Source organism: Bos javanicus, chromosome 10 (genome assembly GCF_032452875.1).
Source record: "Bos javanicus breed banteng chromosome 10, ARS-OSU_banteng_1.0, whole genome shotgun sequence".
NCBI lineage: Eukaryota > Metazoa > Chordata > Mammalia > Artiodactyla > Bovidae > Bos > Bos javanicus.
This window is the reverse complement of record NC_083877.1, coordinates 29,248,159-29,264,198: the sequence shown is the minus strand read 5'-3', so window position 1 is coordinate 29,264,198 and position 16,040 is coordinate 29,248,159. Positions and strand designations below refer to the sequence as shown.

Here is a 16,040-nt window from a genome sequence, read left to right as displayed (position 1 = left end):
TTAGGAAAAATCATGATACCTTTAGCCTGTTCACTAGACTGGGAAATACTAATTTAAGTTGGATAAACAGTTGTCAAAAATTTTTTTTTCATGGATTGCTTGAAGGCTGGGAAATTGCTCACCAAGATTATTCTGGAAGTGATATGAGCACTAGAGTCATGAGACTTCTCAACAATAGGTCTCACTTAAACACAACTGCCATAGAATATACAGAGCACTATCCTTTGGGAACTAACAACAACAAATCCTTCAGGCAATGCCTTAGGACGTTTTCAGTGCAGTCTCTCAGTCCCTGCTGACCCTAGGGAGCAGCTCAGCCCACAGCCCATCCAGAGGAATGTCACTTCAGCACACGTTCACCCCCACGACTTCTGATGCTCATACCCGGATTAAGCCACACAAAACTGCTGTTTTAGAGTCAAAAGTGACCAAGTATCAACAATTTCCTGTGATTCAACTTATAAGCCCCATTCAAATTTGGAAAAAAAAAAAAAACCAAAAAACACTTTGTTCTATGTCTTCTCAATTATGTGAGACAACTTTAAATGTGTGTATTATGGCTATTTGCAGCAGATAGGGGTCATGCTATATACAGTATTAATAAACAGAACATTATACAGATAATCCACAACAGCTTCCAAAGACTATATAAGTAATTGTCACCGACTTGTTGAGAAAAGTAATTGTCCTGGTTGTATGCATATATTGAGTTATGATGACAGAAGAGTATGTAGATACCGAGAAAGAGCTTTCTCATGTCATGCTCAAAAGGGTAATAGAGTGTCAGCACCTTTCTCCCACTCTATTAGTTAGTTCATTGAAAAAATATTTATTGTGTACTTATTATGTTCAAATGGAGCTTCCCTGGTAGCTCAGCTGGTAAAGAATTTACCTGCAATGCAGGAGGCCCCGGTTCGATCCCTGGGTTGGGAAGATCCCCTGGAGGAAGGACAGGCTACCCACTCTGGTATTCTTGGGCTTCCCTGGTGGCTCAGACGGTAAAGAATTTGCCTGCAATGTGGGAGACCTTGGTTTGATCCCTGGGTTGGGAAGATTCCCTGGAGGAGGGCAGGGCAACCCACTCCAGTATTCTTGCCTGGAGAATCCCCATGAACAGAGGAGTTTGGTGGGCTACAATCCATGGGGTCACAAACAGTCAGACACAACTGAGTGACTAAGAACAGCACATTATGTTCAAATAGTGGTCTAGGTAGCCAAGGAAAAGAAAATCAAGCTGTACAAAACAGAGAAGCAACAGTGGTAGCTTTAGTAGTTCCTGTTTCAGCAGAAGCAACAATCAATCAGCACTGGGAGAAAGTCAATGCTTTTTGTCAGAGTGTGACTTCTCCCACCCATGCTCCTGCCTTCATCAAAGTCAGTGTCACCTCCTACCTGCAAGATGGCCATGCTTCGCAACTATCCTGTCCACTTCCATCCTGGCCCCACTACAATTGACCTGCTGAAACAGCAGCCAGGGGGGGTGTCTTTTGAAAACACAAATCTATTCGTGTCACACACTTCTCTGCTCAAACTTAATAGGTTCCTACTGTACTGAGGATGAAACTGGAAAACTTTAAAGAGACCAACAAGGACAAGGCCCCTCCAGAATCCGGCCTCTTGCTCTCTGCCACAGCTAGGGTTTTCAAACTGTGGTCTGTGATCACAAGCAGGATAACAAATCAATTTATGCTTTATCACCAGCATTTTTAAATCAAAAGTATTGAATATACCAAAATACATCACATGAAATTACTTCTGTTTAATAGAACTCCTATTTCACACACATACAGTCACACACAAACATGTAATGTGGATTTTGATATAAAACTCATTTCTTATTCCAGGATGCAGCTTAAGAAGTTTGAAAAATCCTACTCCAGAGCTTCACCCCCAAAGCCTCTGCTATTTGTCACTCACTGCCCTGTGGTCACACTGAGCTCCCAACAGCCCTCAAACCAACCACACTCCTCTTCACCCTTTGGATCTCTGCTCAAATGCCACTTCCTTAAAGTATATTTCCCTGACCCCTGAAATCTAAATTATAGCCTAACTGTAGCATCCCATACTGTATTTTTCCTAATAGCATCCATCATATTATATCAACTGATTATTTTATCAACATCTGTCTCTAACTGGACTATAGGCTTCCCTACAAGAAAGTAGGGACCATGTCTGTTCTGGTTCCTCCAGCACCTAGTACAGTGCCTGACACCTCATAGCCTACTTCAATATAGTGACAGGCCTCTAATTTCTTTTTGCTGAGTCCATTACTAGAGGAAGCACGGATGATCCATTTCAAAAGGCATTGTTTTCTGGTGGCTTTTTGTCTTTTGGCATATAGTATACGCATGTATATTTATGGACATAAACACATGACAAACTGCTTCTAAAATTACATTAAACATTTATGCACAGTATAGAACTATACATACCTATGCGTATATGCCTATGAGTACAGAACTATGCATACATATTTGTGGAAGCTGTTCTGTGAATAAACTAAGAGTGATATTGTTATTCATGTATTTAAGGCAAAGCTCTAAACTGGAAAGCTCTTTCAATAATCAACAAAAAACCTGGAGCTTTAAGAGAAAAAGGGTCAAGCTGACCTCCAGTGGTGAAATTGGGGAATAACTTCTAAAATAATTGTACAGTGTACACAGGTTACCGATCACACAAATCCACAAGACCACAAAACGGCTTTCTCAATTAACACTTTAAATTATGTGTATTATATATATTTTAAACACATAGGGGTCATGTCACACAGACTGTTAACAGAAACTAAGCAGAACTGTATTACAGAGACACCCACAGCAGCCTCTAGAGACAGTCAAAAACAATCTCTAAAACATTTAAAAATATTTCATCTAAATTTAAACTAAAACATTTAAAAACATTTAAGATAATCAGAACATCTGAAACTTGAGCATTCTCTTAGTTGAGATCTAATATCTGAAATTTGCAAGCTCCATTAAAAGGAGGTACTTTAAAACGAAAACACTCACAGAATCTTTCCATTCATCAGTATCTGGGTAATATTAGGGACTTAGTTTAAACTGCCTGTTATCTAGCCTTTATGGTATAAATTCTATTTTCTAACTAAACAGTAAATCATCTGAGAACATAATCCATGCAAGTATTAAATAAGCCAGGGTATGTACTAACTGGAGTTTCTGGCATATAGTAATACTCAATACATGTTAGCTGCTATTATTATCAAATGTTTTATTTCTAGCACATTTCATATTTGAAAGGTGCTCAATGAGTATTGAATATTATTAAAAAGTGTAAAAACCATAGCTATGTATATAAAGTCATATAAGTTCTCATTTTTTGGCAATAAAAATTTTTGAAATGCAGTATCTCACAGTACAAACTTAAGGAGCCCTAAGTCCTGGGATGTTTTCCCATATCAGATTTTTTTCTCAAAATCATGGCAGCAGCAATATTTTCCTTAACAGGCAGTAATGGAAATAAGAGCATCACACTTAAATCACAAAAATGTTAAAAGCGATGCTCTTGGGAACATTATGACATTAATTACAGAATATTTTTCCTTTATATAGGTACATGGTTTATATAAAAAAACTTCACTGCCAAAAAATACACATCAACAGCCACTGACATAAAGTGAACTAAATATGCTGATCCTCAGAACAAATAGTTATTTATCGGTCATCTACCACTGCCATTAAAGTTACGACCAACCTAGATAGCATATTCAAAAGCAGAGACATTACTTTGCCAACAAAGGTTCGTCTAGTCAAGGCTATGGTTTTTCCTGTGGTCATGTATGGATATGAGAGTTGGACTGTGAAGAAGGCTGAGCGCTGAAGAATTGATGTTTTTGAACTGTGGTGTTGGAGAAGACTCTTGAGAGTCCCTTGGACTGCAAGGGGATCCAACCAGTCCATTCTGAAGGAGATCAGCCCTGGGATTTCTTTGGAGGGAATGATGCTAAAGCTGAAACTCCAGTACTTTGGCCACCTCATGCGAAGAGTTGACTCACTGGAAAAGACTCTGATGCTGGGAGGGATTGGGGGCAGGAAAAGGGGACGACAGAGGACGAGATGGCTGGATGGCATCACTGACTTGATGGACGTGAGTCTGGGTGAACTTCGGGAGTTGGTGATGGACAGGGAGGCCTGGCGTGCTGCGATTCATGGGGTCGCAAAGAGTCAGACACGACTGAGCAACTGAACTGAACTGAACTGAAACACTGCCACTGTACCTCTAGTCCCACATTTAATTATCACTACAGTTGCCATCAGCATCCTACTAACCAAGTTACAGTGTCACCATGATCACAGTTTCAGATGAGAAACTGAAGCTCAGAAAGGTTTAGATAATTTGTTCAAGACCACACACGCGGGTCTTTGACATTTTTGAACTGTGGTGTTGGAGAAGACTCTTGAGAGTCCCTTGGACTGCAAGGAGATCTAACCAGTCAATCCTAAAAGAAAGCTAGTCCTGAATATTAATTGGAAGGACTGATGCTGAAGCTCCAATACTTTGGCCACCTGATGACAAAAACTGACTCCTTAGAAAAGACCCTGATGCTGGGAAAGATGGAAAGCAGAGGAGAAGGAGGTGACAGAGGATGAGGTGGTTGGACGGCATCACTGACTCAATGGACATGAGTCTGAGCAAGCTCTGGGAGTTGGTGATGGACAGGGAAGCCTGGCGTGCTGCAGTCCATGGGGTCGCCAAGAGTTGGACACAACTGAGTGACTGAAGTGAACTGAACACATGTAGGATTCAACCCAAGGAAGACTGCACAGCCACTCAGTTGTTTCTACTCAGTTCTTCTGCCTAGAGTTGTGTTACATTTCATCTAATGAATTACTTAAAGTCATTATGTGGGTTAGTTCTTCAGCAATTTCTGCTGCTAAGGTACTCTGCTCTTAAGGACTGATATTTTACCCAAGGAGAGATCAAAGGCAAAGGTCAGTCCAGAAACAAGGTCATGTCACAAATCCTTTCTAGGAAAGGACCTTCAAGGTGGGAGAACTTCCAGAGGTTCAGTGTAGATGCTGAGTGCCACTCTGTAAGGTTGATGTAGTAACTCACTTAATCATCATGCAAAAAGATTAGAACATAGTAAATGATCATTAAATAGCAGCTATGATTATTATTAATCCTTCATGAGAATCAGTGGCAGTGAAATGGTCAAAATGCAAAAACACACAGACATCATAAATTCACACTCTGGATTCCAAAGCCCACATGAGGCGGGGCTTGTTAGAAGAGGTCAAAGCGCCACCTATCACACGTGAGCCCATCCTACAAACAGATGACAGCACAGAGAACAGTCACATCTCCCATTTGCTTAACGAATCAGTAACCCTGGGACTCCACTGGGGAAGGTCTGAAAACAGCTGAGGAACTCCTACGTTCAAACTGTAGAAATCAGTGAAGTGAGTAGCTGGCAAGAAGCAGAAAAGTTCTGCCACTATATTTTCTCAATGGTCTCAGGAATTAATTTGTCTGAGACTCCAGGTATCAAATCTCTAAGATGAATATAGACAACTATCAAGATTATGGTGATAAATACCAGAGCCTCTTCCTCAAGCTGGATTCAGGACCTGCTATGAGAAATGAGGTTAGAAAGGGCAATCTTCAACGTGCTCTTTTCTTCTATACTTAGGAAGAACAGCTTGTCATTTCTGAAACCTGTGAACTAAGAGAACTCTGTTGCTATTTTTTGTTTATAAACATCATAGAAATATCTCCATCTTGTTAACCCAATAAAGAGCTTGTATAGGATAATAATAAGGGATGATCTGCAGAGATCTTGTCACAGGATGAAGGGAAGAGGGGAACTGAAAAGTTAGAAAACTATTGTACTAGAGAAAGTGCATCAAATCAGCTGATAAATTGACAGCAGAAACAAAGTATATTTAGAAACCAGACAGGCTGGTTAGGAGACCCTGCCATTATACTAGCCAGTTATGAAAACTCAGGACAGCACTTAACTTCTGAGCCTCAACTGATTAGATATCATGTATACAAATAAATCATCAGGCAGAATGCCTGGAAGTTTGTACTTCATATTCAATAATGATGATCATAATCATCTCCAATTAAAGTCAGAAAGCAAAGGGTACTCAGCATTTAAATTTTGAAAAATAAAGCAAAAATGTAGTAGAACATTCCTAAAAATGTAGCAGAACACCAACATTACTCAATTTTCTGCCCTAAGAACTATCTTTTGCTCACCTTTCCAACATGGCTGCCCTCTCTATTCCATCAATAACGCTTTCAGCGAAGGACAAGAGAAAGAAAGAAAGGAAAGGAGGAGGGAAGAGAAAAGAAATATAAAAGTCCATGAAGTTATAAAAGCAAAAGGGATGTTTGCTTGTTATTCAGGAGGCCATGGAGAAGGAGGATGAGGACATTCTTCCTCAGCTTCTCCAAGCTCAGTATCAGGAGTCACCAACATGGATGTCCACAGGATCAGGCAATTAACATCAACAATTGGATAGGGAATGGGGGGAAGCACTGTGGAAATTAGACCACAGGTGTTCATCTAAATTGATTGAAGGGTGATTTTTTTAAATGGCATTATTATGATCAAACAAACTTCTTTGGATTGTATTTGACAGCGCCATAAAGTTAAGAACTCTTTGGCCTCCTAATGCTACCTCCAAAATAACATAAATACTGAAATACCATGAATCATGAAGGAATTTCTAGCCAACATCCAGTCAGATCACTCAGTAACTTTTCATATTTTGACTCGCCATTCAGCACTGCTTCAGGTAATGTGGAACAAGGGTATCTCAAAGACTTTTGGATTGCGTTGAGGCAGACACATGGGCCCACTCTGCCCAGGCCAGAAATAATTCAGAAGAAAACATAGACTACCTAGTTCTATACTCTTACTTTATTGCTACAGAGCCCATTATTCACCCAACGGCACAGGACTAACAAACACACAGCATTACTGAGCAAAGTAGGACATATCAAGGGAGAAGGAAGCACTCCCCATGGGATCTAACATACTTCATTCACTTTCTCATATCTCATGAAAAGTCAAAAGAGCAAAGGTCAATAACTGAATCACGTTGCTGTATACCATAAACTAACACAACACTGTAAATCAACTATACTTCAAAGTTTAAAAGTTTTTTAAAAAACAAAGGCCAACATTCAAAAAGTCACCATTCCAGCATCTGCTTGTCCCCTTCCATCAAAAACTACTGAAAAAAGAATCATCATCTTGGCTCACATGAGTGACTCAAGTTCAGAGTTTAAGACTCAAAGGGATTCACAGCAGCACTATTTACAACAGCCAAAACTTGGAAACAACCCAGATGTCCACTGACAGATGAATGGAGAAAAAAGATGTGGTACATACGTACAATGGAATACTACTCAGCCATTAAAAAGGAATGAAATAATGCCATTTGCAGCAGCATGGATACAACCTGAGATTATCATACTAAGTGAAGTAAGTCAGAAAAAAGAGACAAATACCATATGTTATCACCATATGATATTACTTATATGTGGAATCTAAAATATGGCACAAATGAGCCTATCTACAAAACAGAAACAGGCGCACAGACACAGATCAGACTGTGGTTGCCAAGGAGGGGTGGTGAGAAGCGGGATGGACTGGTTGGTAGATGCAAACAATTACATTTAGAATGGAGAAATAACAAGGTCATACTGTATAGCACAGGTAAGTATATACAATCTTCTGGGATAAACCCTAAAGGAAAACAGTATTTTAAAATACTACTCTTCTGTACAACAGAGGTTGTGTACAACACTGCAACTCTACTATGCTTCAATTAAAAAAAAAAAAAAAAGACACAGTGGGAATGTTTGGAGCTGATGGTGCCTGAAGGAGGCAAACAAAGCCGGCATCAGCCTCAATGATACGAATTCAAGTAAAGCACACAGTCTTCATTCTACAACCAGCTTCCTTCTATCAGCAAATGCAACTTGAAAAAATAGTGGAATTATATGGGGCGAGACAGCATCTTGAAGGCTGAGACAAAGGGTTCCTGGGCTAAGTCAGCCAGGGAATTAATCACTTTTTGTTTTTCATCAAAGTTCAATCCCAAAGTTACTTGCATGCTTCTACATAGCCAGGGAGTCTACAAGGCACATCAACAGGGGCAAACCAGTAAATCCACTAAACTCCTAACATTATACTATATGCACACAATGAAATAATAAATTAAGATATTTCCCAACACTCTCTCATCTTTCCTGGCATCTCAGTAATGAAATATCAGCACTTAGGGGAATGCCATAAGGGTTTAATGAAATATTTCATATTTGCAAAAGTTTTGTTTATCAATCTACAAATTATTTCCCTTCCCTCAAAGTATTCGCCAGGAATTAACAGATTTAAATGTGTTATGTTGATAGTAAAGAACGTAACAAATGGGCTAGGATCAGGGTGTGCATGTCTTTGTAAACTTAGCTGTATCAGCTCAAGTGTAGTTTGTACTCAATTTTGTTTCAACAGCAATGTGTTTACTATTAGAAATGGACCAGTGGGGTGGGTTAGAGAGTGGAAAGTAAGGACGTCTTCAAGTTTCTCATAGTGGAGGCCAACATACCATTTAGTTCTCTGGGGGCCCACAAGGTACAACATAAGTTAATTTCTAGTTTGGCACCCATCCCTGGATCATTTCACAGTAGGAGTTACCATATTAGAAATGTGCCTGCATTGCACAATGAGCAGGGGCCTGCTACAGGCCAGTTTTCAGTCAAGTTTCCCCTCAGTGAGGACTGTGGCTGTGATGAATGGGGTAAACGGAAAAGGTTCCCGCAAAGGAAATGTGACTGTTGGCTAGTTTTCTTCTATCTCACAACTCAAAGAACATTAGTCACAAACTGATAAAACAATGTGTCATTTCTAAGGCACTTACTTCTGAACTGCTGCAAGTGCTGGTCAAAAAACAGGATTTTTACATTATCCAAGCTCCTCAAAAGCCAGATATGGGACATGCATTTTTTTCCCCTCCACTTTCAAAATTGAGGAAGTAGAGAGCCAAAGAAGTCCTACCCATCTTTATGCTTCCCTCCCGTCAGAAAGCAGAGCTGGCCCTCCTATGGAAGCTGCATTTGCCATTCTGAGAGCTGTGCTCCCTCACTGAGTCACGCATCCTAATCAGCACTGGGAGGACAGAACACTGTGTCCCAAGGAAGCAAGGAGAGCTGACAAGAGACCCCCCTGGTTAGAAAGGGGAACCTCCAAAAGGAGGAGGAAAACAAGGGAGAAGTGTTAAACACTTCCAGGGTTTACAGATGCTGAGTTAGGTAACCCTAAGGCTGAAAGGACAACGCGGTGGACAAACTGAACTTTTTTTAAAGTGTGGCTGGATCAGTGATAAAATTCAAAGCTGCTATTAGTATACAGCCTGGTTCTTCATTTTGTAAATTAGAAAAATGATTCAAAAACATTGCCTGAAGATCACACAGTTCATTGTCCCCAAAGTGAGACCACACTCCAGACCTTGTATTTCTAGATTCAATGTTCTTTCCATTAATGTTGCATTGATTAATAGAAAGACATTGGCTTCAAAGTCAGACAGATCTAGACGGATTCAAATTCAGGTTCCCTGGCAACCTACTCCAGTATTCCTGTTGGGATAATCCCATGGACAGAGGAGCCTAGTGGGCTACAGTCCACTTGGTTGCAAAGAATTAGACACGAGTGAGTGACCCAGCACACACACACACATACTAGGATTTCTGACAATTCACAGTCTCTGAAAGCCTCAGGTTTTAAAATCTGAAAATGAGGACAAATCTTTGTTTATATTTCTACATTTACTCTTTCTAATACTAGTACCAAATGCATAGAACAAAGGTTGGCACACAGTGATGATTTGATTACATTTTAGTCGCTACTTGTTTTTCAATCATAGGTTGTTATTTTAAAAAATATTTCTGCATCATCTATGTGCCAAGAAATTTACTAGGTACTTTAAAAAACAGAGGAAAAAAAATTAGACTAATAAGCAGGACTTGGTGGCACGAAAAGGGTAATAAAATCACTCAAAGAACTCAAGACTAAGAAAGTAGATTGTGCACTGAGATAAGATTATACAGATCAACACAGAGCAGTATTCAGAAACATCGGTTACTAGGAGGAAGAAAAGAATTATGTGAGAAACAAGCTATAGAGCCCTCCCTTCTTCCCTCCCTCCCTCTGCTCTTCTCTATTCACGGTAAAGCTCTAACAGGGGAACAAGATATTTGTCAAACTTATTAGACCATGAAATATTTTTGTCAAGGAGCATTTTGGAGGCTCACTGTTCAGCATAATGACCTCTGGGAAAGCCTGGTTTAGACCCCCTGGTATAGAGCACAGAGGCTAGTGGACAGCTGGAAGACCATGGAAAGAATAAGTCAAAGCCCCAAAGAAGTCCTCAACCAAAAGGGCCTGAGGACTGCTCTAAACTCAAGCTGCCTAATTACAAGGAGACTTGAGCAGAGCAAAAGGAATGAGAAATGGTATTTACTGAACATGTGTTCATATTCAGGTATATATCATATCGAACAATCCTAGAATGGAGGCATCATCAAAATGACTACATTTTTTAAAACTGAGCTAGAGTTGATGTACAATATTCTATGTTATAGGTGTACAACACAGTGATTCACAATTTTTAAAAGTTATATTTCATCTAGAGTTATTATAAAATATTGGCTATGTTCCTTGCACTGTACTATATACCCTTGTAGCTTATTTATATCTTTATCCATTCATCTGTTGATGGACAGTTAGGGTCCATCCATATCTTGGTAATTGTAAATAATGCTGCTATTAACATTGAGGTGCATATAGCTTTCAAATTAAGTGTTTTTGTTTTTTTTCAGATATACACCCAGGAGTGGAATTGCTGTCTCATATAGTAGATCTACTGTAGTTTTTTGAGAAACCTCCATATTGTTCTCCATAGTAGCTCACCAATTTACATTCCTACCAACACTGTAAGAGGGTTCTATTTTCCCCACATCTTCTCCAATATTTGTTATTTGGGCATCAATATGATTATTATTGAACAAATGCTGAAACTGAGAAAACTAAATGCCAGAGAAGTTGATTAATTTCCTAATGTCACAGTGCAAGAAGCTGAACTGAATCCTAACTCAAAAACCTGAATCCTTTCATACTGTCATCATGCATAAAGTATCATCACACCTGGTTTTCTGACTACAATAAGACAAAAACCAACTATATAAGATTTTGTACAAGGGCTGTGATAGTGATTTTCAAACTGTGCTCCTAGACAATTCCAAAGCAAAAAATCTTTATTTACACCATGGGAGAATTAGCTTTATCACATGCCTTGAAAGGGCAGGTGTGAACTATGTTTCTACATAAAGCATGAACTTGTTGTGCAACGGCTACCACAGGCAAAATTTTCTCAAATAAATACTGTAAAGGTGCCACTCTTCCAAAAACAAAATCAGTAACACAGACTTATTCAGAACTGAAAAATGAACTAGATGATGCTGAATATCATGAAGTGATCAGATACTCTTAGGGCAAAGTTTGCTAAATGAAGGGCATACTTGAACAAAATTTAAGAATTTTTCTGGCTTTAGTATTAATGAAATAGCTAAGCCATAGAAAATGTTGGACCTGCCACAACTCTCCTACTGGAGATTTGAGTAGAAAAGTCAGTCAAGGGCTTTGGGTAAAAGGTATATATAAATTGATGGAATTTGGAAATGAATTCATTCCAATCATCAATAGCTTTTTGCTTTTGAATTACAGGGAGGATATGTATCTGAGTTGCTACACATTTTGAAAAGCCGGTCCCAGGACCAAGCCCCTTCTAGATCACAGCCTTCCACAAGTGTGGGCTACAGAGCATGTCTGAGATAAAAACTCCCCACTTTTATAAGCCTTGAGACTCTGGGCTAAAAGTTCCAACCTCCAATCAAAACGGATTCTATTTTGTAGGTGGGGGAATTTAACAATTAAATGACTTCCTATGAATTTACAGTCAAAAACAGAATAGCAAGCTGACATTAGGTTCTCCACTTGTTGAGTCAGGCCATTTTTTTTTTTTTAAGTCTATGAAAACAGTCTCCAAAAACTAAATATGACACATATCAATTCTTACATATGGTGACAGAATGAATCACTTTCCCTATGTACTTAAGCACAGACTCTTTCTTACTTTAGAAAGGCATTTTGAAGAGGTCCTGAAACAAATCTGATTCTCTGTGACCTGTAAGCAGAGAAAGAAAATCTAACAGGCCGTGAAGGCTGCCAGTTGAAATCCATATAAAGAAATGAGTAACAAAAAAGCTGCTCACCAATTGTCTTCCACCAGTCCTGTGACAACAGACGTGACTTTGTCACTTAGTGGAATAAAACAGGTGGGGATGATGTTCAGCAAGTGCCCACAAGTACAGCCAAATGGGGTTACAGATTTATGAACTTGCATCTCTTCTGACTTGGTCAGAATAACATCTAGTTATTTTCTGCATCTCCCAGGGGTTAAAGGAACTAGGCAGAGGAAATGGCCCAGAGTGGGGACAGCGGCGAACTAGAGACCACCTGTCCTAAGTTGAAGCGATGTCTGTTCCTCAACCCCAGCTGGTTAAAGTCATACAGGAAAATAAGTGCACCATTACTAGTTTTTCCAACTGTTTTTTTAGATGCAGCTAGAAATCTCTCCCTACTTTAAACTATTTCTAATTCAATCTTTAAAATGTTCTACTTGCCAACAAGACACTTCTTTAGGTCAGATGAGGAGTAAGAGTTGCCAGTTTCCACATACACTACCATGTATACAAGAGATAGCCAGAGGGAATTTGCTGTATGACTCAGGGAACTCAAACTAGGGCTCCGTGACAACCTAGCAGGGCCGGATGGGGAGGGAGGTTCACAAGGGAGGGGAAACACGTGTACCTATGGCTGATTCATGTTGATGTATGGCAGAAACCAACACAATATTGTAAAGCAATTTCCTTCAATAAAAAATAAATAAATTGAAAAAAAAAAGGGACATATGTTTAAGTTTACCAATAGCATTAAAAGAACAGATAATTATTTCAGATATACTTAAAGAAAACTTAAAGTATAACTAGGAACACTTTTTAATGTTTAATGTCAATCATACCTTGGTCTGCTGCTGCTGCTAAGTCGCTTCAGTCGTGTCCGACTCTGTGCGACTCCATAGACGGCAGCCCACCAGGCTCCCCGTCCCTGGGATTCTCCAGGCAAGAACACTGGAGTGGGTTGCCATTTCCTTCTCCAGTGCATGAAAGTGAAAAGTGAAAGCAAAGTCGCTTAGTCAGGTCCGACTCTTAGCGGCCCCATGGACTGCAGCCTACCAGGCTCCTTCGTCCATGGGATTTTCCAGGCAAGAGTACTGGAGTGGGGTGCCATTGCCTTCTAACCTTTATTTTAAATGAAGATCATGATTACAATATACTTTTTTCTTTTTCACTTATTCACCCTTTCCCTTCTCAAAAGTTCTCCTAGCTTGAGATGTAAGATCATGAGACTTTTTTGTGGAGGGAGATGAAAAGACATGAAATAATATATGTAACATGCCTAGAAAAATGCCTGGCACAAAGGAAGAGCCCCAAGATTGCAAGTACCTGTGGTCACTGTGAATATTATTAGCTGTCAAAGTACTCCCAGGGCTGATCTATAACTTGGGGAAGGTTGTATTAATTCTTATGGCTGAGCTATTATAGAATGCTTCTGCTCACGGACTCACTTCTGTACCACCCTCTTCAGCAATCTGCTTCTTTAATTAATTCCCACTGCAGCTTCTCTGAGACAGCTGGCAATCTGTTACACATCAGAACAAAGAGCAAGGTCTCTGTAGAGCATTTTGCAACAAAGGAGATAAGGGCCCCCCTCTCTCCCCCACTTTGTCCCCTAGGAGTCAGAGGTACTTTTCCACTTTTTTGTTTCTTTGTGAAATGGACTTATTCCCTCCCCCAAACTATTTAAGCCAAGCTGTTCAGGGGTGGCCTGAATTCATACCCCATAAGGCTGCCCTGGTAGCTCAGACCGTAAAGAATCTGTCTGCAATTCAGGAGACCCAGGTTTGATCCCTGGGTTGGGAAGATCCCCTGGAGTAGGAAATGGCAACCCCACTCCAGAGTTCTTGCCTGGGAAATTCCATAGACGGGGAGCCTGGCGGGCTACAGTCCATGGGGTTGCAAAGAGTCACACATGATTTATTTAGTGATCTTTCTGCTACCTGCAGTAGTTTCATATAAAATCAAATATACAATCTTAGTTATTTAAAAAAGTATACTATCACCTAATGGAAAGAAGAATATTTGATCCACAAACTCACTGAATTAGCATGTAATGACCTAGCACTATACAACCACCAAGTCTGATTTCAATTTCGCTAATGTTCTCTCCTGAGATATGGAGTCAACCCCAGTTATCAGTAAACTGGAATCAGTGCCTGATTCAATATTTAGTTATGTCAAAGTATGACTGTGAAACTTCCTGTTACAGGCCCAGCAAGTAAATACCAAACATAAGGGAATGATAATTAGTGGGACAAAGGAAACGATCCCTCAGACTTTCTGGAGTTCACAAAGGAGCTCAAGTCAGCAGCATCCAAGTGCTCTCTGGGGATATGGAATGGCTGATCCAGCACAATTCTTCCTCCTACTAGGTCCACTTCCTTAACTGCCTGACATCACATTGCAGACATGTGCTAGGCAACACACAGAAACGAACACAAGGCTGGGAGGACACCCAACAAAATAATTTGCAATGTGCATAGGAAACTATTTCAGAGCTTTCTTATTGACAATGAAAGTCTAAATACTCGATCTTCTTCCCTGCATTCCAAATAAAACCATCATTTCTCCAATCAAATCTTTCCCCAAATGCATCTGTGGTATTTTTTTAAAAAATAGGAATTCAAGTCTACTAAAAATGGCATTCAAGACTTTCATCCCCAGGATAAACTCAAGACTTGGTGGCAGGTACACAGTGGAGATGCTGTCTTGGTAAATGTGTCAAAAAAGCGGAGTATTTACTTCAACACATGAGAAAGCCAAGCATCAGTCTCAAATAACCAGTTCAGTGGAATCAAAGAAATATACCTGCAGGTTTTCAATTTCTTCTTTGTGCTCCCTCTTCAAGTGTAAAATAGCAGCTTGGTATTCTGTAAGATCACAAAAGAAGTCAATTACAAAGAAGCACAAAATTATGCACAGAATTCTAATGAGTAGCTCTAAGATTCCATAAGCCCTCCTACCAGTCAACTGAGTAAATAAATACCATAGTTTGACATTAACCTGACAAAAGATGATAAACACTGGGGCAAAATACAACTAGAAACTCAAGATAGAAGGGAGATTTCCCCCCCGATTTAGCAAATCCTGAAATATGAAATGTCCAAAATTAAGCAGAGAGGATAGAGTTTAAAAAAAAAAAAAAAAAAAGACACGAGTGCCCCAGATAAAGACTGATCAGGTGTTTGTCTTAAGAAGGAGTTGGAAGCTAAAGACCCACAGAGAACAAATATAGTCATGTTAAGAGAAGACACACAGGAAATAAAAGAAAATGTCTCCATGTGAGATCAGAGAACTCTATTTTTAACTGTTTCCAAAAAAAAAAAAAATCTCCATTTGAATGCAAGACTAATAAGCCAGCACCCAGGGCCGACTTTAATCTTTAAGATAACTTCAAAAAGTCAAGACCATTTGTCATGTGGACGAGAGACTCGAGGGTGAGTTGAGGTTGAAAGGAGGATGAAAATAAATTTCTGGTCCAATTTTAGTCTGAGTCTAATACTGTTTATTCCAATAGTCAGTCCCAAGTGTACACAGGAACTCCTGCCAACCACTAAAATGACATCCCACTGGCGAATCAAATTCCCTTCCAGCAGGATGACTTAGAACGTGGGGTCACAGCACTACACAGGCTGTAGAGAACCACAAAGAAAAACACTCGGAGAAAACACTGTCGTGGGATAAGTTTCCATTTTTATTTTATTATTTTTTTTACAAATGTGTTTGGGACTGTGATTATGAGTAAGAAAGACATCAGATGTCACTTAAAA

General features: G+C 39.6%; 1 protein-coding gene across 10 annotated transcripts in view; it reads right to left on the bottom strand.

Annotated features, from left to right (window-relative positions):
• The window catches only part of FMN1 (formin 1), a 502,692-nt gene that overhangs the window by 269,572 nt on the left and 217,080 nt on the right, over positions 1–16,040 (bottom strand). For 9 of the 10 annotated variants that reach the window (XR_009739073.1, XR_009739072.1, XM_061430674.1 and 6 more), the window contains one exon: positions 15,079–15,140. The exons of the other annotated variant lie outside the window; for it this stretch is intronic. Coding sequence is in view for 7 of the 9 variants with exons in the window: in XM_061430674.1 (XP_061286658.1) it covers positions 15,079–15,140 (62 nt within the window). In the remaining 2 variants the exon portion in view is untranslated. The remainder of the gene's footprint in view (positions 1–15,078; positions 15,141–16,040) is intronic. 10 annotated transcript variants of the gene reach the window in all.